Genomic DNA, 25449 nt, shown 5'->3' with positions numbered 1-25449 from the left:
AGTTTCCTGGCCCAGCTGAGTTTCACATGGGCGAAATGCCCCAGACACATCAGCTTTTCTCAAAGTATCACCCCCTTCCCAGTTCCTCCTGGGAAGTTCCCAGAACTAGCCCCACCCCCCTCCCCCCCAGGCAAGGATGCATGAGATGTTGGTGGGAAAAGCGTCAAAACAGTAATGCCTGCAAAACTTCCAATTTCCTTTGGCAAAAATTCTGACATGAAGGATCATCACACCAGAGATTAAACTTGTGAGGTTCTTTCCCGCCCTCTCTTTAGTGGGAGAAATGACCACTGCTATCCCTATGTGAAAAGTCACTGTCAATACTGAGGGTCATGTTTTTTAGAAGAGTAGGAGCCGAAACAGTAACTTTTACTGCCAGAAGGGAATAAAGGCCTTCCAGGCACTCAGAGTTAGCTCATGATTTGTTTCCAGATGATGGTGGCCAGGTGGCAGACCCTGGCTTTACTCAGTCCCCTGTGGTGGCCAGGTGTGGGACCTGGAATTACTGACCATCCCAGGATGGGACCTGGGGAGCCCAAGCAAGGAACACCTGGAGTGAGTGAATACAGGAGTTTGGATAATGTCCCAGGAGAACGTGTACCTGGGCAGGGAACCGGCTTCACCACAGAGAGGGCGGCTGTCCACAGGAAAGTGCCAGACCTGTGGGGTAGGCCCGACAGTGGCGACAGAAATCACTACCAAAGTGGCCTGGCCAGGTCACAGCTCCCTCCACTTGGGAAGCCCCTCAACAGGTCCCCCGCTCCACCTCAGACTGGTGACACTGGAATATGGGGTTTTACTCCTGCGTCCAGTTCACAGAGCCAGAAGAATTCTAGATCGAGTTGAAGTGAATCACAGGCTCCTCTGGGTTGTAATGTAGAGACTCTGAGACTGTTGGGGCCCTTCTTATAATTCACAGTCCCAGGTTTGATCCCCAGGAAGTCTGGAGAGGGGCCTAGGAATCAGCATGTAACACAATCGGGCATTTCTGATGCCTTGTTTGTGTGTATCTACTCCAGACCGTCACTACTTGCTTCCCAAGACTAAACCAAACTTCCATCAAATTCCTTTTGATATAGGCTGAATCCAGAGAGGGCTGATCAGGTGGGTTCTCGCAAAGACAAAATCACGGTCATGTTTTTCCCTCTTCTTCCCACTGTCCAGCTTCCCAGGCAGCCAGAGTTAGGGCGACCTACCACATCTCTCTCTTCTTACAAGAACTCATTGGGGGAACACACATTGGTCAAACCAACCAGTCATATCTTTTCGAGCTTGCCCCAGCAACTCCAATTTCTTTAACTCGGTCAAAAAAGGAGAAGTCCCTAAATGACTCACCCCCCTGGGGGCACCACGCCTCCTTTGCCCTCCTTTCTGATTTCTTCTGAGAGATGTGGAGACCTTTGAACAAACTGTTCTTTTGGGGCATTTTTTCTTCTCTCACACGTAAGGCTCATTTGCCATTTTGAAGTTTCGCATCTCCAAACCCAAACGTGATGTGGAAAAAGTTTTCTCACATTCCTTTTCTCTCTTTCAGTACAAAAAGCTGCCTTGGATTGTGACACGACAAGAACAAACGGTAAGTTTCATTTACTTCCTTCTTTTACCAAAACTGTTTTCACCGACACAGTGGGGATGGTCAGCTTTCAACGCAACCGTTCATGATTAAGTCTTTCCATGCTTTTAGACGAGCAACCAGAGTCAAGTCTTTTCCATCACCTACAGTTTAAAATGAAGCGATGTGAGGCAGGGAGTAGAAGCCTCTTTCCTGAGACTTAGAGATAAAATACTGAGACTGTTTTTACAATGAAATATTTTTCCTTCTCTGTTATTTTTTAAAGATTTACTTATTTATTTTAGAGAGAGAGTATGAACAGGGAGAGGGGCAGAAGGAGAGGGAGGGAGAGAATCTCAAGCAGACTCCCCGTTGAACGCGGAGCCAGCTGCAAGGCTCCATCCCAGGACCCTGAGATCCTGACCTGAACCAAAATCAAGAGTTGGCAGCTTAACTGACTGAGCCACCCAGGCGTCCCTCTTGGTTTATTTTTGTTTTTAAAGTAGAAAATCATTTACATAATCATTGTAAAATAATTTAAGCAACAAAATAAAAAATATATATTGGGAGGCAGGTTCTCATCCTAGAGCCAGACCCGCTAGCGTCATGGTCCTAACCCTGGTCCCACCGTTTTGCAGCAGGCAGCCTGGGTACATGATGCAACCAGCTGGCACTTAATCTCTTTCCTCCGTTACGTGGGGATAATAAAAGCACCTCCCAGGGAGGGTTCTTCTGAGGAGGGCTGAGTGACACAAGCCATGTCCCTCAGCACAGCACCTGGCACACGGTGAACCGTCAGTAGATGCTAGGCCAGGTGGCTGTTACTGTATGAAATATGAAAGTGCTGTTATGCCCTCCAATTCTCTTCCACTTCCAGAAGCAACCACTATTAACAGCCATTCTCTGTTCATCACTGTAGTAAACAAACTCTTCCATAACTTGTCCTTTTTTTAGATAACAGTAATCACAGACATCCCTGTAGCAGTAGATGTAGACTTGGCTCTCTTTTTTTAACAGCTGCATGGTGTTTCGGAACATGACTCAGCCATAGTTCATGTAACTATCCCCCTTACTGACTGTTCCATTTTTTTCTTCGTAATGTAAACAACGCTACAATAAACGTCCTTGTACAAAACATCCTTTGTGGATGCATGAGAGAGAGGGTGAGAGCATCTCTGGAGGATAAAACCCTAGAGGTGAGGGGTGCCTGGGTGGCTCAGTCGGTCAAGCATCTAACTTTGGCTCAGGTCCTGATCCCAGGGTCCTGGGATCGAGCCCCGCACTGGGCTCCCTGCTCAGCTGGGAGTCTGCTTCTCCCTCTGCCCCCAACCCTGGCTCGTGCACTCGCACTCTCTCTTTTTTCTCTCTCACAAAAATAAATAAATACAATCTTTTAAAAAAATAAATAAAATAAAATTCTAGAGGTGAAATTGCTGGGTCAAAGGTCATGTACATTTGAATTGTTAAGCTGCCCTCCCAACAACACCCTGAACCTGTCACCAACAGTGACCACTCACATGGGCCAGTGTTTCCCACCCCTCTCCAACAGCAGAGACAATCCATTTGTAAATTGCCAATGTGATGAGTAAAAACCAGTATCTCAGTGTTGTTGTAATTTGCAGTTGCCTCATTACTTGTGAGGATGAGCGTGTTTTTCATGTTTCTTGGTCATGAACACTCAGTTCCATGGAGAAGAAATTTAGGTATGGCTATCTGGTTGGGAAGTGAGGAGACGCTTTGTCTTGAAGCTGAGTTTATATGTAAGACTGAGAAAATGTTAGTTGTCCAGACCAAAGGGTGGAAGGGAGGCTGCTGGCATTTTTGAGGGGCCTAAACCCCTCCTCCACCAAAGCTATCCCTTGCCCCTAGCATATCTAATGGCCTTCTGCATTCATTCTTCTGGGAATTATCTATTCATATTATTTGTCCATTTATTTGTCTTTTTCTTATTCATTTGCCATTGACTTATATGTATAAAAAGAATCCTTTGCTTTCATTTATGTGTTAAGTATTTCTTTTTAGGCTGTCACTTGTCTTCATTTTGCCATAGAAAAGCTTTAAGTTCTTTTCTCTGTGGCTCTCAATTTTTGTGCCTTACTTGGAAGAACTTTTCTTCCAGGTGATATAAAACATTTTCTAATATTTCTCTTCTTTAATAATTTTATTCTTTTACATTAGATTTTCTGATGAGGCTTTTTTTTTTCCTTTGCCACTTTAAAATAATAAAATACAAACATACAAGCTATCAAAGACTGCTGGGTAGTGTCAAAAGGACTCAGGAGGGGTGCCCGCTGGCTCAGTTGGTAGAGCATATGACTCTTGATCTCAGGGTGGTGAGTTCGAGCCCCACATTGAGCATAGAGCTAACTTAAAAACAAACAAACCCTCTCCCTCTGCTTCTCCCCCTGATCATGCTTTCTTGTGCTCGCTCGCTCTCTCTCTCAAATAAATAAAACCTTAAAACAAAAACAAGACCAAAAAAAGGACTTAGGAGCTGGTTTAGAGGTACTTCCCATGGTCAAAAAATGGAACAATAAAAATAATGATTCCAATGGATTGAAATACATCAAATATGTTTAAACTATGCATTCATAATGATTCTTAAACAGAAAATAACAACACTGAAAGAAAAATATCCCACTGTTAGAAGATGCTAGGAAACCAACTCATTATTTTCAGAACTGGTCAATAAAGGGAGAGAACTAAGCATTTATCCTGCCTTTTCTATGCAAACCATACCTCAGTATAACTAAAGAGTTGATGGGGGCAAGTTTCTCTTTATAGAATTATTTCAGATAATAAACGAAAAAGGAAGGATAGCATTAGTATATCACCATTTTGCAACCTCTAATGAAATAATGCTTCCAAGTGGTTATTGTCAAAGCCTACTAAGAAACAAAAAGAGGGATGATCAGACATTATGTGCCTCCTAATGGAAGTGCATACTACCCCCATGCATTCTTGCTAAATAAGAGCTAATCTGACTTTCATTAAGCCTCCTGGCAGGGGACAGAGGAACATGGTAAAGTATACCATGGGAATGTGATCAACAAAATCCAGACCATGGAAAATACTATAGAACAAACAGCTTGCTATCTTCAACAAATAAATTGCAGGGGGAGAAAAAAACGAGATGGAAATGTCTATAGATTTAAAAAGACACAAGAAACATAACAACTAATTACAGTGGGCCATTCTGGATCCAAAAACAACAACGACAACAAAACCAACAGACAATTAGGGAAATTTGAACACTAATTAGATGTTTGATGACACTTTATTTTATTCTATTTTTAAAGATTTTATTTATTTATTTGAGAGAGAGGGAGAGCATGAGCAGAGGGGAGGGGTAGAGGGGAGAGGGAGAAACAGGCTCCCCGCTGAGCAGGGAGCCTGATGCGGGGTTCCATCCCAGGACCCTGAGATCATGACCTGAGCCGAAGGCAGACGCTTAACTGACTGAGCTACCCAGGTGCCCTGTTTGATGACATTTTAAAAACCCTATTAATTTTTAGTTGTGATAATGGTACTGTTATGTTTACCAAAAAAGTCCTTATCTTTTAGAGACACAAACAATCAATTAATATTTCTAAGTCAGCAGAGCCAGTGTTAAGAGTACACTTCACTAAACTGTACCCATCTGAAACCAGTATTACACTATGTGTCAATTAACTGGAATTTAAATTCAAAAAAGAGAAAAAAAAATCAGAGTGTCTACTTCAAGCTCTCACTGGCAGAAGAGGTGGCAAGCATGAGAGAGCTTGGCAAGGCCCCCATCCATCACTGGAAGGAGCTTCTATAGGTGCTGAGGCTTCCTCACACACTGGTCAGTCTGGCTGTGCAGCTAGAAAGTTCTCCAGGAACCAGTGTCTCTACTACCTTGACCCACAAAATGTGACCAAATTATCAGTTAGTTATTAAGGGACATTAACAAAGACTTTTTCTTGTGTTACTTTTTCCAGAACTCCTTTCTCCAAGTTTGGACTCAGAAACAAAACTGGTATCGAGGGGTCAAAATGTATCGCTGATTTGTTCCAACCAGAACAAATCACTACGGATCACCTATGTTTTGTTTCGGCGTGAGAAACACCTGAGAACCCATGATGGAAAAGGTGAACCCATGATTTTTAACCTAAGCATCTCAGAAGCTCATGAGCTGGGCCCCTACAAATGCAAAGCCCAAGTTCCTAACTGTTCGGTGATCAAATACAGTCGTGAGTTCAACTTCACATTTGTCGGTAAGTGGAGCACTCATTCCTGGGGGGCCTTGTGATTTGTGGGATTCTTTCCTGTTCTACAATGGGCTCTCTGCTCCCCTGCAAATACTCATGAGCCTGGAAAGTATGCCACTGAGGTCTTTATTCTTAATAATTCTGTTTTACTTTCTCTTCTAAAGACTTTTTAAAAATGGTTAATAGAAGATTTATTTAAACAATAATAGAGTTGTCATTGCCAGACTTAATATGAAACATTAAACGTCTGATCCAATTTTCCTTCCTGGATAAGTTTTTTTCTTTCCCTATCTCTATCAGTTTTGAAAACATAATACCAGAAGAAGAGGAGCCCAATTTCAAGCGGAGCTCCTAAGAGTGAGGTCCTGGGAGAGGGTTTGAAATTGGGATAGATATTTGCTGATCTTGCATAGGTCTACCAAATCAAGATAGTATCTTCGTGGATCCCCCTGTGGCTGGGGTTGTTGACTGAAGCAAGTACTCCCGTTTAAGGGGATGGGATCATATGACCAACCACTCGGCTTGTGCCTTCCCGGCTTCCAGAGATATGTCACATTCAGCTGGATGCAGGGTAGCTGGTAGAAGGGCCAGACACAATGGCCGGTACTTGGGGAACAACATCTTGGCAGTCCCACATACCTCTTCCAAAGACTTCTAGCTATCTCAGATAATAACAGCCTGATTGCCTTAGACAAAAAGTCTTATATGAACAATTTGGGAAGTTGTCGAGATCTTTTCTAGATTCTTTACTCTAGGATTCCCATCACATAGGCAAAAGTTACTTTTTCTCTGAAGATTCAAGAAGTCTTCGAATCAGCAGTGGACGCTGCGGCAAGGATCTTCAAAGCCCCAGGCCTTTCCCACCTTCTCCCCTTTGCAGTGACCACCCACCAGGTGCCCCATCAGCCAGCACTCTTCTTTCCTAACCACATCTTATTACTGCTATATTTTTCTCTCCCATCTTCCCACCCCAAGTCTCTTACGACCTAGCATTAATGGTCTCATTTATAAAGGTGACCTTGATAATGACTCCTGGGAGAGGGAGAGAGGGTTTCCAGCTAATATGTGTGCATTGTACTTGGAGGCTTCTAAACATGGGAGCTCTCACTTACTGATCAAATCTTTGAGTGATCCCTAGGTCGGTGCTCTCTAGCATAGTAGCCACTAGCCACATGTGGTTATTTACATTTAAATCCAAATTAATTAAAATTAAATGAAAAAAAAAGCTCAGTTCCTTAGTCCTATATGTCACGTTTCAAGTATTCAATAGCCACAGCCAGCCAGTAGCTGCTGTATTAGACAATGCAAACAGAGAACATTGCCATCAGTACAGAAAGTTCTATTGGGCACCGCTGCTCTAGCTCAATGATTCTTAGCTTTTTAGGTCATAACCGTCTTAACAATCAATGATAGGGGTACCTGGGTGGTTCAGTCAGTTAAGCATCTGCCATTGGCTCAGGTCATGATCGAGCCCCACATCAGGCTCCCTGCTCAGTGGGGAGCCTGCTTCTCCCTTTCCCCCCTGCCCGTACTTTCTCTCTCTCCTCAAATAGATTAATAAAATCTTAAAAAAAAAAAAAAAAAAAACAGTCGATAGGGCACCTGGGTGGCTCAGTCAGTTAAGCGTCTGACTATCCCCCAGCTGATAATATTCTCTGGTGGTCAGTGTAGGCCACCAGACTGGACTGGACAGCCTGGTATTGCAGAAAGAGCAATGGGATGAGCACTAGCGGACCTGTGTACCACAGGCTTCCTGTGCCACTTTAGATACTCCCTTTGGCTACCTTTGAGATATCTCCAGGCCTCAGTCAATAAAATATGAGTTGCCAAGATAGGCGGTACAATCCTAACATTGGCTTTAACTCTGAGTGAGGGTCTCAGTCTATTGTGGGCAGAATGGGGTGAGGAGAGGAGGCACTCATTTGCAGGGAAAGCATCCGAATGCCCTTCAAGTCACTGAGGTTCAGTGTGAGAACGGATGGCAAGACCCACCACTGGTGTGGGTTTCCTCTGTTTGAATAACAGGGGCCTACACTCCTGCAAGGAATAAGCCCCATTTTAGAAGTGTATGAACTTGATGGCTGGAGCCTCAAATTGACTGATTAAAAAACCCCGAGTTGTCATTTGCTGAGCTTCTGTCACACAGATATGTATAAAAGCTTCCCACATCCTGCCTTCCAAGTAAATGCACATTTCTTGCAATTTGTTACAGTAATTACACTGTCCTGTAGAACTGTCTTGATAGATTATAAAACTGTTTCCTCTTCATTTAGATCAGACTGGTAGATATCTACTGAGTGCTTAACTTGTGCAAGTAACTGTGTTGGGTGTTGCTAGGGTTTCAGTGATACCTAAGACAAGTTAGTGTCCCCAGCGCAGTAGGGATATGAGCCATGAACACAAATTCATTGATCACTGATTCACTCAACAAATATTAATGATATCCCAAATGTGCCAAGCCCCGGCTATACATTCGTTTCTGCCCTGGTGGAGCTTAACAGTCTAGTTGGGGAGATACAAAACCCAAGTACCCAAACCAATTCATAATCACAAACTTTGTGGATTGTTATGAAGGAAGAACAAACTGGCACGGTGATGGAGAGAAGCAGGGGAAGGTGGAGCAATCTACTTAGATAGGGTAGTTAGGTGAAGCTTTTCGAAGGGGAGGACATTTAAGTAGAGCCCTGAAGAATGAGAAGGAATTGGCTCGGTGAAGAGACAGGGAAAGAGGGCTCTAATCAAGGGTCAATAGCTTGTGCAGGGGCTCCAACTTGGGAAAGAACTTGGCTGGTTGGGAAGTACCCAACAGGAGGCTGGTATGGCTGAAGGTCAGATGAGGGGACTGGAGCCCCAGGTGAGCCTGGAGAGGAAGGGGCCAAGTCAGGCAGGGCCTGTGACCCAACTTATCATCTTCAAAGTTATTCCATTCTAGGTGAGGTGGAGAAGGAGTAGAAGTTGGGGATTGGTTGGGAGGCTCTTGTAGTCATCCAGGAGACAGGGGTGAGGATGGATAGAAGTGAGCAGATTCAAGATATATTTTGGAGGAAGAAACAGCAGGACTTGTTAGATGATTAGATTTGGATTCACAGGTCGTGAAGGTGAGGAAAGAGTCTAGAATGACTTCCAGATATCTAAGGTGATCAACTGATGAGGAGTCGTGCATTTACTGAGATGGGGAAACCTGGAGGAATGGGGAGCTGGGGAAAATGAAGAGTTATTTAATGGTATAAGTTTGGGGTAGGCAAGATGAGTAAGCTCTCCAGATCTTGCTGTACAACATTGTGTTTATGGTCAATAATACTGTATTGAGCACTTAAAAATTTAAGAAAATAGATCTCATGTTAACTCTTCTTACCATGATAAAACAAGTGAATGAATGGATGGATGGATGGATGAATATATGAATAAAAACATTTCTTAAACAATGGTATTTTAATATATGTTTATCTACCACTGGTTATTCAATAATTAACAGATTAGCTAGAGTTCAGTTTCGGACAGGTTCCATTTGAGGGGACCATAAGACATCCAAGTGGATCATATAATAAGAGGATAGAAAGCAGAAGAGGAAGTACTTCAGCCTGGAGGATTTAGGAAAGGTCTGACGAGAAAGGTGGCAGCTGAATGAGTCTTAAAAGGGCTCCCTGAAATTTGTAAAAATATAACTGGTTTAGTGAAGAGTAGCGACTCCCTTACTCTGATCACCGTGATGCCCTTTGCCAGTCTTTTTACAAACTCTCAGGGAAGTGTACATTTTTCCAGTCACTTAAGATACCAATCCTTGGTCTAGTTTGGATCATCCCATCTCAGAGAGGAGTCCGTGCTCTCTGCTTCCTCATGAATGTTTCAACTGCCCCTTCCTGAAAATTATAGGATATAGACTTCCGTTCCATAGGAAGAATGTCCTGTTGGTGCTGTTCCCCAAGTTGCTTCCCAAGGCCACCATTACTATTTCCAAAGTCGTTCTTGGAGGCCACTGTTACCAGGTGCTGCTCTGTCAAGGATGCTTCCCCAGAGATTCCTGCTCAGGGGAGGGGTGGAGTAAGGAGACTCTAAATTATTTTCTTTGATTTTACTTACACTTTGGTCCCTGTATTTCACTGTTTCTGTGCCCAACTGATATTGTTTAAAGAAAGAATCTGCTGGGGAGTTGGCTCAAGGCAACTGGATCTGCTGTTTACTAGCTGAGAGACCTTGGGCAAGTTTCTTAACCTCTCTGAATTACAGTTTGTTCATCTGTGGAGTGGGCATGAAACTATCTTCCTTGTAGTACTATTGTGAAGTGAAATGAGGTAATGTGAATAGCAAGCCTGGCACATGATGGAATCTCAACAATTATCCTTCCTTTCCTACAACACTGCTTCATTAATGAATTAGCTCTTTTTTTATTTGAGGGAGAGTGAGTGAGAGGAAGAGCATGGGCAGGGGGAGGGGCAGAGGGAGAGGGAGGAGCAGACTCGATCCCAGGACCCCAGGATCATGACCTGAGCCAAAGGCAGACGCTTAACTGAACCACCCAGGTGCCCCATTAATGAATTATAAAATAAATACTATAGCTGAATTCTCCCACAAAATAGGGTATGACCTGACAGAATCTAGCAGACCCACATACTTCCTGTTGAAAAGTTCCCTTGAATCTATTTACCAAGGTTACTTCCTGCTTGTGGGAGGAAGTAGAAGATAATTGTACAGCTGAATTCTATAAATAAAAATATAGTTAGAAAAGATGATATTTTTAGACTTCTTTGATTAAAAAAAAACCCCACTGTAACCTTATAAAGATTAGGAATAAAAGCACCTCTCAACTTCATACTTGGAACTAGATCTTTGGCAAAATTATACTCATTCTCAACAATGAACAGATTGAGACTTCTGATGAAAGGCAAGTTTTGTGTTCTGATTCCTCCAAGCAGACAGACACCCTCCACCCTCTGGCGTTCTCAGCACCTGGCTTGTGCCACACTGAGTGGAGCTTACCACATACCATCGGTCTTTCTTACTGGGCTTCCAGCTTCTTGATACTTCAGGAAGGGTGTCATTCACCTTTGGGTCCACGGTTGGGAACAGAGTAGGGGTTCAATCCATGTTTGTGGACTGAGTGAGTGAATTCAATCTGCTTATCCCTTTAACACACACTTTCATTTTTCTAGACCCAGTGATCACACCAGTGTTGAACATTCATGTTATTAACATCAAAACAGACCGACATATAATACTACGTTGTATCTCATTCAATGGCTCTCTGCCCATCACTTATACTTTCTTTGAGAAAGATATTGCCATATCACAACCTATTTCCAAGCATGTAAGAGAGCCTGCAGAACTCAACATAACCAAGAACAATGCCAGAGAAGGGGAAGAGTATAGGTGCAAAGCTAAAAACAAGTTGCCTGACCACGAAAGATACAGCCAGCCAGTCTTCATCAATCCCCCACCAGGTAAGAGCTACCTGAGCTCTGTCCACAGGGTCTGGATTTGCTTCCAGAAACTGCAGCTACTCCTCTGCCCACCCACTTCCCCTGTTGGCCATCTGCATCCAAATGCCTTTCCTTTGGGAGGTTCCACACAAACCCTGATGGGGTTTCTTTCTGCCAATAAAAGGAAGAGGAACAGCCTAGAAGCTAGGTCAGGAAGCAACCTTGCAGGGAGACTCCCTCACCTGACCCTGCTTCCTGCCTTGATCTTCCGCTGTGCAGGTTCTAAGCAATCACATCAGTATTTGCATCTCTTGGAGCTGCCGGGTGTTGATTCTTTTTTGCTTTTCCATTGACTGCTAACACCTCCTGCTTGGCTGTTTACTACCCACTGCCAAGGGCTGGAGGGTGTAGACCTCCAGGACCCCGCCTTGGGCTGAGAAGGGCTCCTGTCCCAGTGCTGTGTTTTGGAGGGCACTGCTCTGGTGCTTCTTGGCCATGCATCTTCCCATAGGCTGAGGAGTCCAGGGGGACATGAGAATGTGCCCACCTGGAGCCTGCATCCCCACTTGCCTAAACCATATTCTGGGTACCTGGATCTGAATTCCCCACCCACTCACATCAGAACCCACCTTCCAGGACCTACACAAGTCTCATTCCCGGCTTATCCTCCCAAGGCTGTACCACAGAAAGGAAGTGAGCATCCCCGGCCCTGAGTGAAGGGGGCTGTTTGTGGAGGGCATGGACAACATTTGTACATGCAGGCTGGAGGGTCCATGTCCACATGAGACCCCTTAGGGCGCAGGTCAGAGCCTGGGACGAAAAGTGGGCTGGGCTGGGTTGGGGCTGGCTCTCTCCATGCTGCCATGTTCTCATGCAGAACTCTGAGGAGTTTGAGAAGTCTAGATTCAAACCTGGCTTTCCAGGTGCTTACAAAGGGACACTTGTTGAGGTAGGAGAAGGATAGAACAAAAAAGAGGTTAGCTAAGGCAGATAGGCACGCTTGGGTATTGAACACTTCACCCAGCCTCATCCTCAGAACAGAGCCCATGCCCTGGTGTTCAGTAGGTTCTAACAAATGAGGCAGCCCGTTGGACCCAGAGTCAGGCTTTGCCTACAGTCACCGCCCTTCCATTTACTAGCTGTGTGACCATAGGAAAGTCATTTAACCCTTCTGAGCCTTACTCATTTGTAAAATGGGAGTGATAGCAATGAGATAAATAAGGCAATACATGTAAAGTGCTTAACACAGTGCCTGGGGTATAGTTAATAATGAACGGTAGCTGTTTAGGTGACATAAATCATGCCAACATGACTAAGGGCTTTGTCCGGTAAATGACCAGGCTCTTCTGAGCCTTATGATCCTAACAATGTTGCCAGGAATCCATCTGTTAAATGCTGTGCTGTTTTTCTCTTCCTTGTATGACCCAATGTGGAAGATGTACTTGGTCATGACTTTCAGAACTTCACTGACTAACAAGTTAACTCTCAAGAGTTGCAGGTGTCTTGGGGCGCCTGGGTGGCACAGCGGTTGAGCGTCTGCCTTCAGCTCAGGGCGTGATCCTGGCGTTATGGGATCGAGCCCCACATCAGGCTCCTCCGCTATGAGCCTGCTTCTTCCTCTCCCACTCCCCCTGCTTGTGTTCCCTCTCTCGCTGGCTGTCTCTGTCTCTGTCAAATAAAAAAACTTAAAAAAAAAAAAAAAAGAGTTGCAGGTGTCCATAGTAGTCTAGGGACCGAGGTGCACAGTACATTAGTTAGCTTGGGAGACAGTGGTGACTGCCCTTTCCAGAACATTCCACAGTTCGATATCATTGGAAAAGAAAGCTATGCGGTGACCAGTGAATACTGTCTTCTTCCAGGTGGAGACAGCTGTCCTTTCTGCCTGCAGCTACTGCTTCCGGGGTTATTGCTGGTGCTAATCGTAATAATCCCAATTCTGGCATTTTGGATACTACCAAAGTACAAAGCAAGTAAGTTCTTCAGCGGCTTTTGCATGGTTTGCCATTGGAGTTGGGTACTGAAAGCAGACGAAAAGGTGAAGAAGAGGAAGAGAAAGGGAAATACAAAATGGGATATGAGGAAAACCAAGAGAGAAGGGAAAGATGCAGAAGGGGAAGGTAAATGAAGCCGACTTCCTACACTGCTCACACCTAGGCTGGTTCTCATTTCTCTGGTGAAAGCCCTTCTTGTTTCGATCGCTTGGAGGTACGTGACACGTGCGGTCACACAAGGCCCCCGCACTGAGAAGAGCCGCACACTAGGTTTCATGCTCTGCTGTCACTGTCTTGAAATTCTACTTTTTTTTTTTTACTCTTTTAAAAATTATTTTCTAATTCGTAAAATTTACATAGCAATACAATTCACCATCTTAACCACTCTTAAGTACACAGTTCAATGGCTTTAGGTGCATTGTCATTGCTGGGCAACTATCGCCACTGTCCACGCATGGAACTTTTCTCACCTTGCGTAACTGAAACTCTGTCCCCATTACGCCCTCCCCAGTCAGTCCCCCTCCCCCAGCCCTTGGCAACCACTACTCTCCCCTCTGTCTCTATGCCTTTGGCTACTCTGGGGACCTCATATGATGGACTCCTACGGTATCTCTCCCTCTGTGACTGGCTCATCTCCCTCAGCAGCATGTCCTCGAGACTCATCCACGTTGTGCCTGTGTCAGAATCTCCTCCATTTCTAAAGCTGAAGAATCTTCCATTACAGACAGAGCCATAGATACATATGTGTATATACACGAAGTTTATCCACTCATCCGTCAACGGGCCTTTGGGTGCCCTCCCCCTTTTGGCTACTGTGAATACTGCTGCCATGAACATAGGTGCCCAGATCTTCATACTTTTTTTAACAAGAGGCCCTGCATTTTCGCTGTGCCCCGGGGCCTACAAACAAGGTAGTGGGTTCTGACAGCCAGCTCTGCAAAGGTAAGAGCCTTGCCTCATATTTGTCAGCATGCTGGCTGGCTCTGCCACTCCGAGGAAGCTCAGTCAATGAAGACTGACAAGAGCGTCCTTGCCCTCCGCCCACCTTCAGTGCTGCATCAAGCCCCAGTCACTGCTTTCCACTCTACACCTCTTATGATCACTTCTACCTAAGATTTCAAAATGGCCTTTTTCACTTGGCATGCAAGTGTGGAGGAATACCAAGGTATGCACAAAGAACAGCGTGTTTCAGCACCAGCACCCGGCAGCGAGCTGAGGGGCATCGGGCAGCCTCCTGTACTTGCCTGAGCCTCAGCGTTCTCACCTGTAGAACGGGGAGATACTGTCATAGCTAGGGAGAGAATCTTGCTAGCCTCCTGTGCCTCCTCCAGAGTGTTATCGTTCAGACGGGTCAGAAACTCAGTTGACACGAGACTTGAAAAGAGATGTCAAAATGTATACATCTTATACATTTTTTAAAAACCTGTCTTCCCTTCCTACAAAAAGTCTTGCAAAAGTACAACTAGTATTCTTGGTTACTGGCCAGGGCTAAATAGAACTAAGCTGGGTAATTTACTGTCTCTTGCAGATATTACAAAGCTTTTTACAGACTGTTCTTTTCAGTGAAGGAAAGAAAATGCGTCTCTGGCCACCTCAAGCGTAATCTGATAAGCAAAGGATGTTCCTCGCAAACCCAGAAAATAAATCAGAAGGGCTTCTGGCTTGGAGAAGCGGATGCTATGGGCTCCTTGCTGAGTCCATGGTTTTCCTTCAATAGACAATAGTTTAGGCCATATGAGCAGGTTATTCTTTGTTTCAGAACTTTGGGGGATTCTGCTCCTTGGCAGAGGAAATGAGAAAAATGTGGCTGAACTGGTTTAATTTAATGATTCTACATAAATGATTCAATTTATGTAGGAAAAGCTATGAGAGAGAAGGCACCCAGAAACTATGGAAATACGGCCATGGAAGTTGGAATATATGCAAATATCTGTGAAAATCAAGCAGGTAAGAGAACTTTGTTGGGTATTTTGATTGGTGTGGTTGCTTGGTTTCAGGTTTTTTGTCTTTTTAATTTTTTTTTATAGTTATACAGACACATGGGTGAAAAAAAAAAAAAAAGAAAAGGAAGAAAAGGAATTAGAATACAATGTTTTCCTCCCACCCCTGACGTCCAGTTCCACTTTATAGGGGTAACAACCAGTTTTTAAAATCCTCACACAGATCTTCTATGTGGATGCTAGCATCTACACAAAGGGTAGCAGGTCATAGATATGCTCTTCTACACCTTGCTTTTTTTCACTTAACGTATCTTGGAGATTTTTTAATGTCAGTTCGGAATGATCCACATTGTTCCAGAGCCTCTTACGATCCCCTCTTAAGGCAGGCATCATTTGCTGCTTTATGGTAAATAGACTTAGGGCCTTGGTAACAATGAGAACCCACCCAGCCAACACTGACTGAGGGCCGGCCCTGGTCCAGGCACGGTGCTGAGCAATTTACCTGCCCTGCCTACGAAAACACCACTAACTCCCAATTTGTGTTGTTCCCATTTTACAGTTAAGGAATCTGTGCCAGGCTCGGAACCAAGGCAGTGTGTTCCCACAGCCCAAGATGGTGAGTGTTCTCTGCAAAGTCCAGAAGCTGCACACCATTTTGACGGGGGCTGGCTAAACCACTGCCCTCAAGTGATCAGAGATTCGGATTATAGGCCCAATAACTCTGTTCCTTGTCTTCTGCCCAGGAACCGGACACTCCCAGGAGATACATTATGCTACCCCTGTGTTCCAGGAGGTGGCACCAGGAGTTCACGGTGAGCCACAGTTTGGGATAAGACATCCTATCAAAATGAGACCATGGTCCCTATAAGGCCACCATACTCTGGAGCTTTAGAAGCCCAAGGATGGGGTAGTTGGAGGCACCATGCACAGCCCAGGAAGCCAATAACAACCAGTGCCAGAGCTCCTAACAAATTTCATCAGGAGATTGGGGGGGGGGGGTGACACTGAGAGTATCATATAAAAAAATCCAGAGGATGATGCAGGGGTACTTACAAACCATTTTTAAGAATAAATTATTCTTATATAGTCCAGGGAGAAAAAAAACAACAGTCAATACATGGTTCTTTCAGACCACTCAGCTACTAAAATGTGGTTTTTTTGAGGGGGGGTGTTGGTTTGTAGAGTCTCTATGGATATATATCCTAATTTTACTGAATTATTTTCTCTCTTATATTTCAGAAGTCTATGATTATAAAACTGGATATGTCTACTCTGAACTCATCTTGTGAAATTTAAAGATAAAGCTACATCTCAGAGTAAGATCCTTTTTATAAAGCTGATTTACATGAAGAAAAAGCAAATGTGATCGATACTTAAAAATATCTCACTGGCGACCTAACGTGAATTACTATTTTCATGATTAAACACTGTTCCTTTGGCCTATTAGCGTACACTCAATCCTGTCATCAGACAAGTTTTGTCAGGTGGGATCCTGACTAGTGACAATTTTTAAATGCTTCTGCTATTTTTAGGCATGGATCATTCTCCCCATTGTGACATCATTTTAAAAAAAGAGTAATTGTTAGACCACTGTGGTCTTCATAAGTGCATCCTGGAAGCAGTATAGCGATCACCTTTCCAGTGTCCCCACTACCATGCCCACCAAAGGTCCAGAAGAAAAAAAACATGTCTAAATTCTAAAACAAAAACCAGTGACCTTGAAAATGTGTTTGAAGAGTCCCTATAGTTACCACGAAAGGAAAGTGAGATTATTCACCAAGTACACATTTATTATCCATCACTGTTTCAATTTGCTCTCAGATTTTGGAAGGCTACAAAAATATTTATACTGATTTTCATGGACATTCTCAGTCCTCAAGATTTAGCTAATGTCAAAGGCATGCCTTTATCTGCTGCATTTCCCATCAGCATTGTGTAGAGAGAATAGTGTTCTGTGGGAGACAGGAGAGTAGATTACTTTGACTGTCTTAACAAATCACAAACTGGTGGCTTAAGACGACAGAGATTTATTTCCTCATAGTTCTGGTGCCCAGAAATCCAAAATCAAGATGTCAGCAGAACTGTGCTCCCTCCAGACTCTAGGGGAGAATCCTTGCTTGTCTCTCAATTTCTTATGGTTCCTGGTGTTCCTTGGCTAGTGGCAACATCTCTCCAATCTCTGCCTCTGTCCTCGTATGGCCTTCTCTTCCTTTGATTTCTTTTATAAGGACACTCGTCATTGGATTTAGGACTCCCCAGGATGACCTCATCTCAAGATCCTTAATTATATCTACAAAGACCCTTTTTTGTTTTTTTTAAAGATTTTATTTATTTGAGAGAGAGTGGGGAGAAGCAGAGGGAGAGGGAGTGGGACAAGCAGACTCATGCTGAGCATGGAGCCCAACACAGGGCTCGATCCCAGGACCCCAAGATCATGACCTGAGCCAAAATCAAGAGTCAGACACCCAACAGACTGAGCCACCCAGGTGCACCCTTTTTCTTTTTCTTAAGATTTATTTATGAGAGAGAGAGCACGCGCGCATGCGCACGTGTGTGCTGGGGGAGGGGCAGAGAGAGAGAATCCTCAAGCAGACTCCCTGCTGAGTGCGGAGCCTGACACCGGGCTCCATCCCAGGACCCTGAGATCATGACCTGAGCCGAAATCAAGAGTCAGCCACTTAACGAACTGAGTCACTCAGGAGCACCTGTGAAGACATTTTTTTTCAAATAAGGTGACATTCACAGGTTGCAGGAGTTAGGACAAGGACTTATCTTTTGGGCAGCCACCATTCAGACCACTACAGGGGTGGGTCAATATGATATCTAGTTTAAATCTCCCAGCTTAGGCGTTATTAATAAAGCCCAATAAAAGCCAAGAGGCATTTGTAGGGTTCTAGACAAACAACTTGGCCAAAATTTTTCTGCTCTGCTCTTCTTCTGGACGTTGCTTGAAACTCAGTCTTAATTGTTCCCAACAGTGGACCTCTGACTAGAAAAATCATAGCTACCAGTTATTAGACACTAACTGTCTAGCATCCTACAAGGATATTTTTAATTTGCTTTTTACAGGTAAGGAAACTTAGACTCAGATGGGGTAAGTGATTTTACAACGTCACTCATAGCTTACTGGTGGTTGAACTGGGAGTTAAATTCTAGCAAAGATCGGCAGCAGCACTGACCATAGGAATGCCTCTTCCGGGTGGGAAGGGAAACTGTGCACACAGGTCCAGATTAATTCGAGGATTTTGTTGCCATAAAGCAGCATTCAGGAACATAATTTCTGCCCTCTCTCTGTTGACATTTTTATTTGGGGGGAAATCAGTGTGTCAGAGAGGCTAAGAAAGTAAGGGTTCGAGAGTCAGACAGACTGAGCTTAATTCAGGCACAGTCATGTCCTAACTATGTGACTCTGGATAAGTTATGGGCTTCAGTTTTATTCATTTGGGGGGGACAGAGAAAGGGAGGGGGCAAATAAGGCCCCTATTATGGAGCTGCCATAAGAATTAACTCAGGTAATGAATATAAAGGGCTTGGAACAGAGCCAGGCATATAGCTCAAAAAAAGTCTAGCTATTTGAGATATGATGCTTAATCTGAGTCATACTAATTGGCTGCTCCCTGTAGAAATCTTTCAGTCTTCGAGGCCTTAAACTTGGTAACTTGGTCACCATTGGCTGCTGCTTCTGTCTTGAGTTCCCTCCTGAAGCAGAGCCTGAGACAAGGACTTGGATGCAGGTAACCTATATGGCAAGTGACCTCAGACAGCAGGACTGAGGGAACAGGGCAGTGAAACAGAAGAACAGAGTCAACACAGGGGTGGGGAGGGGCTAGCAAGCTCCAGACCATAATGGTAATTAGATCTGATCCAGTTAAGACCTTCTGAAGTTTTGAAGTCCAGAATGCCTCTGGGTTTCACAGCATGCCCTGAATCAATAGTCTCTCATTTTCTCCTTGCAAAGCTTTTAAAGCAGTTACTAGAAGCCAACCAACTGCACAATCCATATAATTACCATTGCCCTTTGCCTTTCAAGTGCTAAAACCATTGCATAGCCTAGTGCTTCACTTTCTACCTCTGCCTCCTTCCCCACTGCAGAGTAAGGTCTTAGTAATTGTAAAGTAATTGTGAAGCTATGGCATGTAAGGGTTATCACCACCCTCCTTACCACCACCCCCTTACAACATCGCCTGTTGCTATCCATCCGAGGAGTAATCCCGTTTCCTAGGGCTGCTTTCTAGGGCCTTCTGATACCGTCTTATCCTGGACTGGCCCTGAAAGCAGAGCCTGAGATAAGCATTCAGTGCAATTAAGTTATCTGGGAGGTCACCCGAGGGAAGAAGCATAAGGGACTGGAGGAAAAGCCAGTACCAGGGCGTACTGTTGAGTTGGACACTTCTATGGGCATCTGGGGCTTGATCCCATTGGAACCTTCTGAGCAACAAGAAAATGTCTCTCAGCATTGTCGGCTTGGGGTCCATTGGCTTCCATCCCAATTGGCTGAGGGCTGTCCCAGGAGGTGATTCCTCCCCCACTTCTAGGCTGTGCATGTGGACATTCCAAGAGGGCTTCCACTGGCATCACACCCAGGGTGCTGCAAAGCACCAGGGCAGAAAATGGGGGCATGTGTTGTACAGTTGAAGCAAAACGCTGTTGACACAAAGTGAATGAAGTCTCAGCGGCGCTGGCATCGGAGGTGAGGCCCAGTGGATGTGACGTGAGATACAGAGGTGGCGGGTACACCGTCTCCCAAGAATTCCTCTGTGACAACAACGATAACTGCCAGGTGTGCAGCACGTACCAAGGTGCAGGTGCTGTGAAGTGCTTTGTGTACTTAGGCTCGTGTAGTCCTCACGACTCCATCCTCACCCAGCTGTGACTTCCTGTGGCTTCCCACTCTACCTGATCCCCCCTGCACAGATGTTCAGGCTTTTGGACTGAATTGCTCAGGAAGAGAAGCGGAGGAAAATGAAGGGGAAAAGGTCTACTGAGTTTTCATTTCAATAGCTACATTTTTGTCATGTCTATTTCAGCTTCACTTTGGGTCGTTTTCAAATCCATAGATTCTTTACATTTTTTGTTGTTGTGAAATAGAGCACACTTCATAAGAAAATGCATTAAAATGGATATGTACAGCTTCGTAAGTTATATCAACTGAACACTGCCAGCAGCCCAGACACGCTCTGCGTGCCTCTTCCCACTCACGAACCCACCTCCCCGCCTTCGCTACTCATTTAGGGGAATCAATTTTTTGCTTGTCTTTATAGTTTTACCACCAAGTATGCATTCCTAAACACCATCTTTAGTTTTGCCTGCTTTTGAATTTCACATAATCAGATAGCACGTACTCTTGTGTCGGGCTTCTTTGGTTCAACAGTATATTTGTGAGATTTACCCATGTTGCTGCATGTAGCTGTAATTACGTCTTCTATTACTAAATAGTATTCCATTGTCTGAATATACGGTAATTTGTCTATTCTATAGCTGACAGACATTTGGGCTGTTGTCAGTTTGGGGCTATTACAATTATGCAGCTATGACCACTCTTACGCTATGAACGTGTCTGCTACTTCCAAAGTGCATGCGATTATGTTGAGTATGTGCAGGGATACAATGACTGTGTCATGGGGTTTATCCCCCATCTAAGCAGACGATGCTGTAATATTCTTCCAAGCCGTCCTATCAACCTCTTCACTCCCTTGAGCAGTATGTGAGTTTTCATCCCCCTACATCTTTACCAGCACTGGCACTGTCATTTTAATTGAACAATTCTTGTAGGCATACAGTGATATCACATTGTGATTTTGATTTGCATTTCCCTGAGGCTAGTAAGGTTGAACTCATTTTTCTACATTTATAGAGCATTTGGATTTCTTTTTTAATGAAATATCTGTTTGAGGCTCTTTGCCTGTTTTTCTAGGAGGTGGTTTGATTTTTCTTATTTTTTAATAATTGTTCTACTCTGATGCTTAATTTTCCCCTCTCTTAATGTTGCCTTTTGATGAAAAGAAGTTTTAATTTTAAGAACTTAATTTGTCTACCTCTTCCTTTACAGTGTTTTTTGTGTATGTGTGTCCAGGTGGAGAAATATTTCCTCAACTTGAGGTCACACAAGGATTATCCTATATTACTATCTACTAAAGGCTCTTCTCGTTTACTTACGTATTTCGGCTCACACCCACGCAGAATCGTTTCTGCGTGTGGTACGAAATGAGTATCCTATTTCTCCCTTAGCCCGCGCATGAGCATAACCAACTCTAGCACTGTCCACTGAAAAGCTGTTCCTTCCCCCACTAAACTGCTGTGTCATCTTTGTCACAAATCAAATGTCCATATATATGTGGGTTTCCTTCTGGGCTTTAGATTTTGTTTCATTGTTCTATTTATCTCTCCTGTGTCAGTACCAGTTTCCAGTTTTGATAACTGGAAAAGCAGATTTTTCCATCTTGTTATTTTTAAGAATGTCTTAGCTATTCTTGACCTTTTTGCATTTCCAGTTAAATTTTAGAGTCAGCTTAAAAAAAAAAAAAGTCAGCTTATTTTCTTAAAGAGAAAAAAAAACAAAAACAAAAACAAGCCCTGAACATGATAGGGATTTTGATTGACACTGCATTGAATTTACAGATCAATTTGGGGAGGGGGAGTATTAACATTTTTAGAATAGTGAGCGTTCCCAACTATAAATATCTCACTCTCTGTGTCTTCTTCAATTGTCTCAAGAGTGTTTTATCATTTCCTGCATAAAGATCTTACACATCTTTTGTTAGGTTTATTCCTAGGTACTTGATATTGTAATGCTAAGTTGTGTTTTTATCTCATGTTGTCGAAATATGGAAACACAATATTATTGTGTTTGATTCTGTATCCCTTAGCAACCTCGCTAAACTCTCTCTTCAACTTTAATAATTTATCTGTAGATTTTCTTACAATCTGGAGACCAGAGAGCTCCCGCTGCTACTGTTACCATCGCTGCCTCTGAAACCACAGCCTCAGGCCCAGAAACCGGAGGCCAGACACAGAATGTGGAGCTCTGCCACCGCGGACACCTGCTTCTCAGCAACAATCTCCACCTCCCTTCTACTTTCCAGATCCCACACACGCGCATCTAATTGGAAGATATTCACCACCGTACATCCCCTAGCAGTAAGGGAATTATATTTTTAGGTTTCCAACCCCACCAATGGGAGGAGCATTATGATGAGGTTAAAGAGAGCCACTCAAAATATCTTCTACATTAGTCAAAATTTCAATCAAGACTGAGGGTGAAATAAAGACATTTTAGGACAAAGACTGAGAAAGAGGTTTTTCCAATTGCATTCTCACTGAAAGAACTACACCATCAATGTACTTGAAGAAGAAAAGCAAACACAGATAAAGGGTATAGGAATCAAGAAGCATATAGAAAACAAACGACATTTAAGGCAGGGGAGAGGGAGAGGGATGTGTGTATAAGGTTTGAAAACATAAAGCTACCATGATGTTTAAAGTGTGGTATTGGCATATGGCTGAACAAGCAGAACAATGGAATGGGACTGGAAAGTCTAGCTATAAATCTAAACACACGTAGGAATTCAGTATATGAAAAAAACAGCATTTTAAATCAGTGGGGAAAAGATCATTCAATATACTACAAAAACTTGAGAATCACAACAAAAAAAAAGGTGGACTCCCTACTTCATTCTCTACAACAAAATAAAGTCAGATAGGTCAATGTTAAAATACCTAAAAATAAGCCACAGAAGTGCTAGAAGAAAACGGGAGGAATTTAAAAATAATCTTTTCTAGGTATGAGTCACAATTCAGAAGACATAAAGGATTGTTAAATTTAATTAGGTGACTCATTTTAAAATTACATTTAAAAATCATAAGCTAAGCCAAAAAAAATAAGTAGGGGAAATATTTTGAACCCACATCTCAGATGAAGTTTGAAGTTCCATAATACATAATGAGCTCTTACAAATTATTGAAAACAAAACAAAACAAAAAACAACCAATCAATAATCCAATAGAAAACTGGGAAAAGGTGGTACCTGCAGGGAAATACCAGGGGAGCACAAAAGCCTTGCTGGGATGACCAGCTCTCCCTTCTGCTCCCAGGGCTGGTGGATTACAGCCGAAGCAGACTGCCTTCTCTCAGCGATGCTTCTCAGGAAGGATGTAAAGGAGACCTAACCAGAGGAATGATCAATAGTTCTGTGATGGCTGAAGCTCATTGTTTCCTCCTTTCTCCTCTCTACCCTCAAGGGGCATGGACTATGCCCTTGACCCTTCCCCAAAACACCAAACCAGAGGTTGTGACTGATTTACAGGTTCGAAAAATTAGACACCTAAGGACTACAATGATCTCCAAGCATGCCTCCTTGGCCCCTCAAACATCCTGTGGGGAAGGACACAAACGGAGAAGGGCCAGAGCAGGATGCTCAAAAGACAGGGCCCAGTGCAGAGGCTCCTCTTGCCAGGTCTAAAAAGGGTACTGCTCCCTCTCTTGTCCTGGCCGCCACCACCTGTCAGAGCTCCTTAACAGGTCTCCCTGCTTCCCTTCTGCTCCTCTGCATCCCATTCCCACAGTGATCTTTTCAAAATAACAGTATGTCCCTTCTCTACTTAAACCATCCCCTCCTGCCCCAGTGGCTTCCAGAAGACTTGCTGTGGCCACCATGGCTCTAAGTGATGTGGGTCCTGATGACTTCTCTGACCTCATCTTCTACTCATCTCCCCTCTGCTCACCTACTCCAGCCCCCCTGGCCTGCTTTCTGCTCCTTGGTCACTCCTAAGGGCTTTGGCACTTCCTAGTCCCTCTGTCCAGGAGGCTCTGACGCAGATCTTCACACATCTGGCTCCTTTGTACCATTCAGCCTCAATTTGAAGGTCACATCCTCTGAGCTTCCCTGACCACCTACAAAGCACACGATCACAGCCATGACCTAGCACATCATCCTATTCTATTACCTACAACACTATCACTATCTGAAATTACCTGAAATTGTCCATATGCCTACCTGCTTAGTGTCTGTTCCCACCTGCCTACCCCTAGAAAGGCCTATCTTGTTCACCACTACATCCCCAGTACCTACAGTCCCTGGGACTTAGGTGCTCAAAAAAGCCTTTTTGAATGAACAAAATAAACAAATATATAACACATATAATAACAGGCCAGGAGAAGCACAACTATCTGAGAGAAATTTCTCCCATGCTTCCTTACAGGAAGACATGGTGTAACATAGCAAACAAATGCCTTCACGAACACTCTTATGGTGCGGTACCTGGGTAGCTCAGTCGGTTAAGCCTCAGACCCTTGGCTTCAGCTCAGGTCATGATCTCAGGGTTGTAAGATCGAGCCCAGCAGTGGGCTCTGTGCTCAGTGCTGAGTCTGACTGGGATTCTCTTTCCCCTTTTCCGTCTGCCCCTCTCCCGCTTGCGCTCTCTCTCTCTAAAATAAATAAATTAAAAAAAAAAAAAAAAAGAACAAGAACACTCTTATGGCTAAATCAACAATGAGTTTCATAGAACTATTTCTAACATCTTTCAATATATATTGGTGTTGTGTACTGCCTAAGAAGGAAGGGTATTTGGTAAGAAAATGTATTAAAAACAATTGGATTGGGGCGCCTGGGTAGCGCAGTCGTTAGGCGTCTGCCTTCGGCTCAGGGTGTGATCCCGGCATTCCGGGATCGAGTCCCACATCGGGCTCCTCCGCTGGGAGCCTGCTTCTTCCTCTCCTACTCCCCGGCTGTGTTCCCTCTCTCGCTGGCTATCTCTCTGTCAAATAAATAAATAAAATCTTTAAAAAAAAAAAAAAAAAACAATTGGATTGGAGGGAAAATCCGTAAAAACAAAACCATGGAGGGAAAATCCATAAAAACAATACCATGCAGGTATGCAGCTCTCTGATAAATTTAATGGTGATCACTACTGGGGTGAGCATCAGAAACAACTTCAAAGTTTTAAAAATATACTTGCGTAGGCCCCACTGCCAGAGATTATGATCAGTAAAGAATAGGGCTCAAATATATTTAAAAACCTCCATAGGAGAGGGGTGCCTGGTGGCTCAGTCGGTTGAGCATCTGACACTTGATTTTGGCTCAGGTCTTGGTCTCATGGTGGTGAGACTGAGCCCCGTGCCAGGGAGTCTGCTTGAGATTCTCTGTCCCTCTCTTCCTCCCCCCACTTGTGCACACTCTCTCTCTCAAATAAAGAAAGAAATCTTAAACAAAACAAAACAAAACAAAAAGCTCTAGAGGAGATTCTGAAGTAACTCCAGTTGGATACCTCTAATCTGGATAAACCTCCATAAGTATTTCTAACCTCACCTGCCATGGAAAC

General features: G+C 43.8%; 2 protein-coding genes across 7 annotated transcripts in view; one reads left to right on the top strand and one right to left on the bottom strand.

Moving 5' to 3' along the window:
• POLG2 (DNA polymerase gamma 2, accessory subunit) overlaps positions 1 to 25449 on the bottom strand; it is a 66470-nt gene that overhangs the window by 18186 nt on the left and 22835 nt on the right. For 3 of the 5 annotated variants that reach the window (XM_048225580.2, XM_057318054.1, XM_057318055.1), the window contains one exon: positions 17627 to 24556. In XM_048225580.2, the coding sequence (XP_048081537.1) occupies positions 24433 to 24556 (124 nt within the window). In that variant the 3' untranslated portion in view covers positions 17627 to 24432. Of the gene's footprint in view, positions 1 to 17626; positions 24557 to 25449 lie in introns of those variants that run through there. The other 2 variants (XR_008961252.1, XM_048225582.2) reach the window with 2 other exon arrangements.
• On the top strand, positions 1338 to 22418 carry MILR1 (mast cell immunoglobulin like receptor 1). 2 transcript variants are annotated; one of them, XM_026512464.4, is made up of 10 exons: positions 1338 to 1443; positions 1535 to 1576; positions 5515 to 5790; positions 10935 to 11222; positions 13061 to 13171; positions 15050 to 15139; positions 15692 to 15748; positions 15876 to 15944; positions 16372 to 16448; positions 22044 to 22418. In XM_026512464.4, exons 1-9 carry the CDS (start codon positions 1389 to 1391, stop codon positions 16419 to 16421), a joined length of 1038 nt encoding a protein of 345 aa, XP_026368249.1. In that variant the 5' UTR covers positions 1338 to 1388; the 3' UTR covers positions 16422 to 16448; positions 22044 to 22418. The 2 variants fall into 2 exon arrangements, with proteins under 2 accessions (XP_026368249.1, XP_026368251.1); XM_026512466.4 differs by lacking the exon at positions 10935 to 11222.

Source organism: Ursus arctos, unplaced genomic scaffold (genome assembly GCF_023065955.2).
Source record: "Ursus arctos isolate Adak ecotype North America unplaced genomic scaffold, UrsArc2.0 scaffold_24, whole genome shotgun sequence".
NCBI classification, from domain to species: Eukaryota; Metazoa; Chordata; class Mammalia; order Carnivora; family Ursidae; genus Ursus; species Ursus arctos.
The sequence above is the reverse complement of the archived record's forward strand: the minus strand, read 5'-3'. Positions and strand labels throughout refer to the sequence as shown.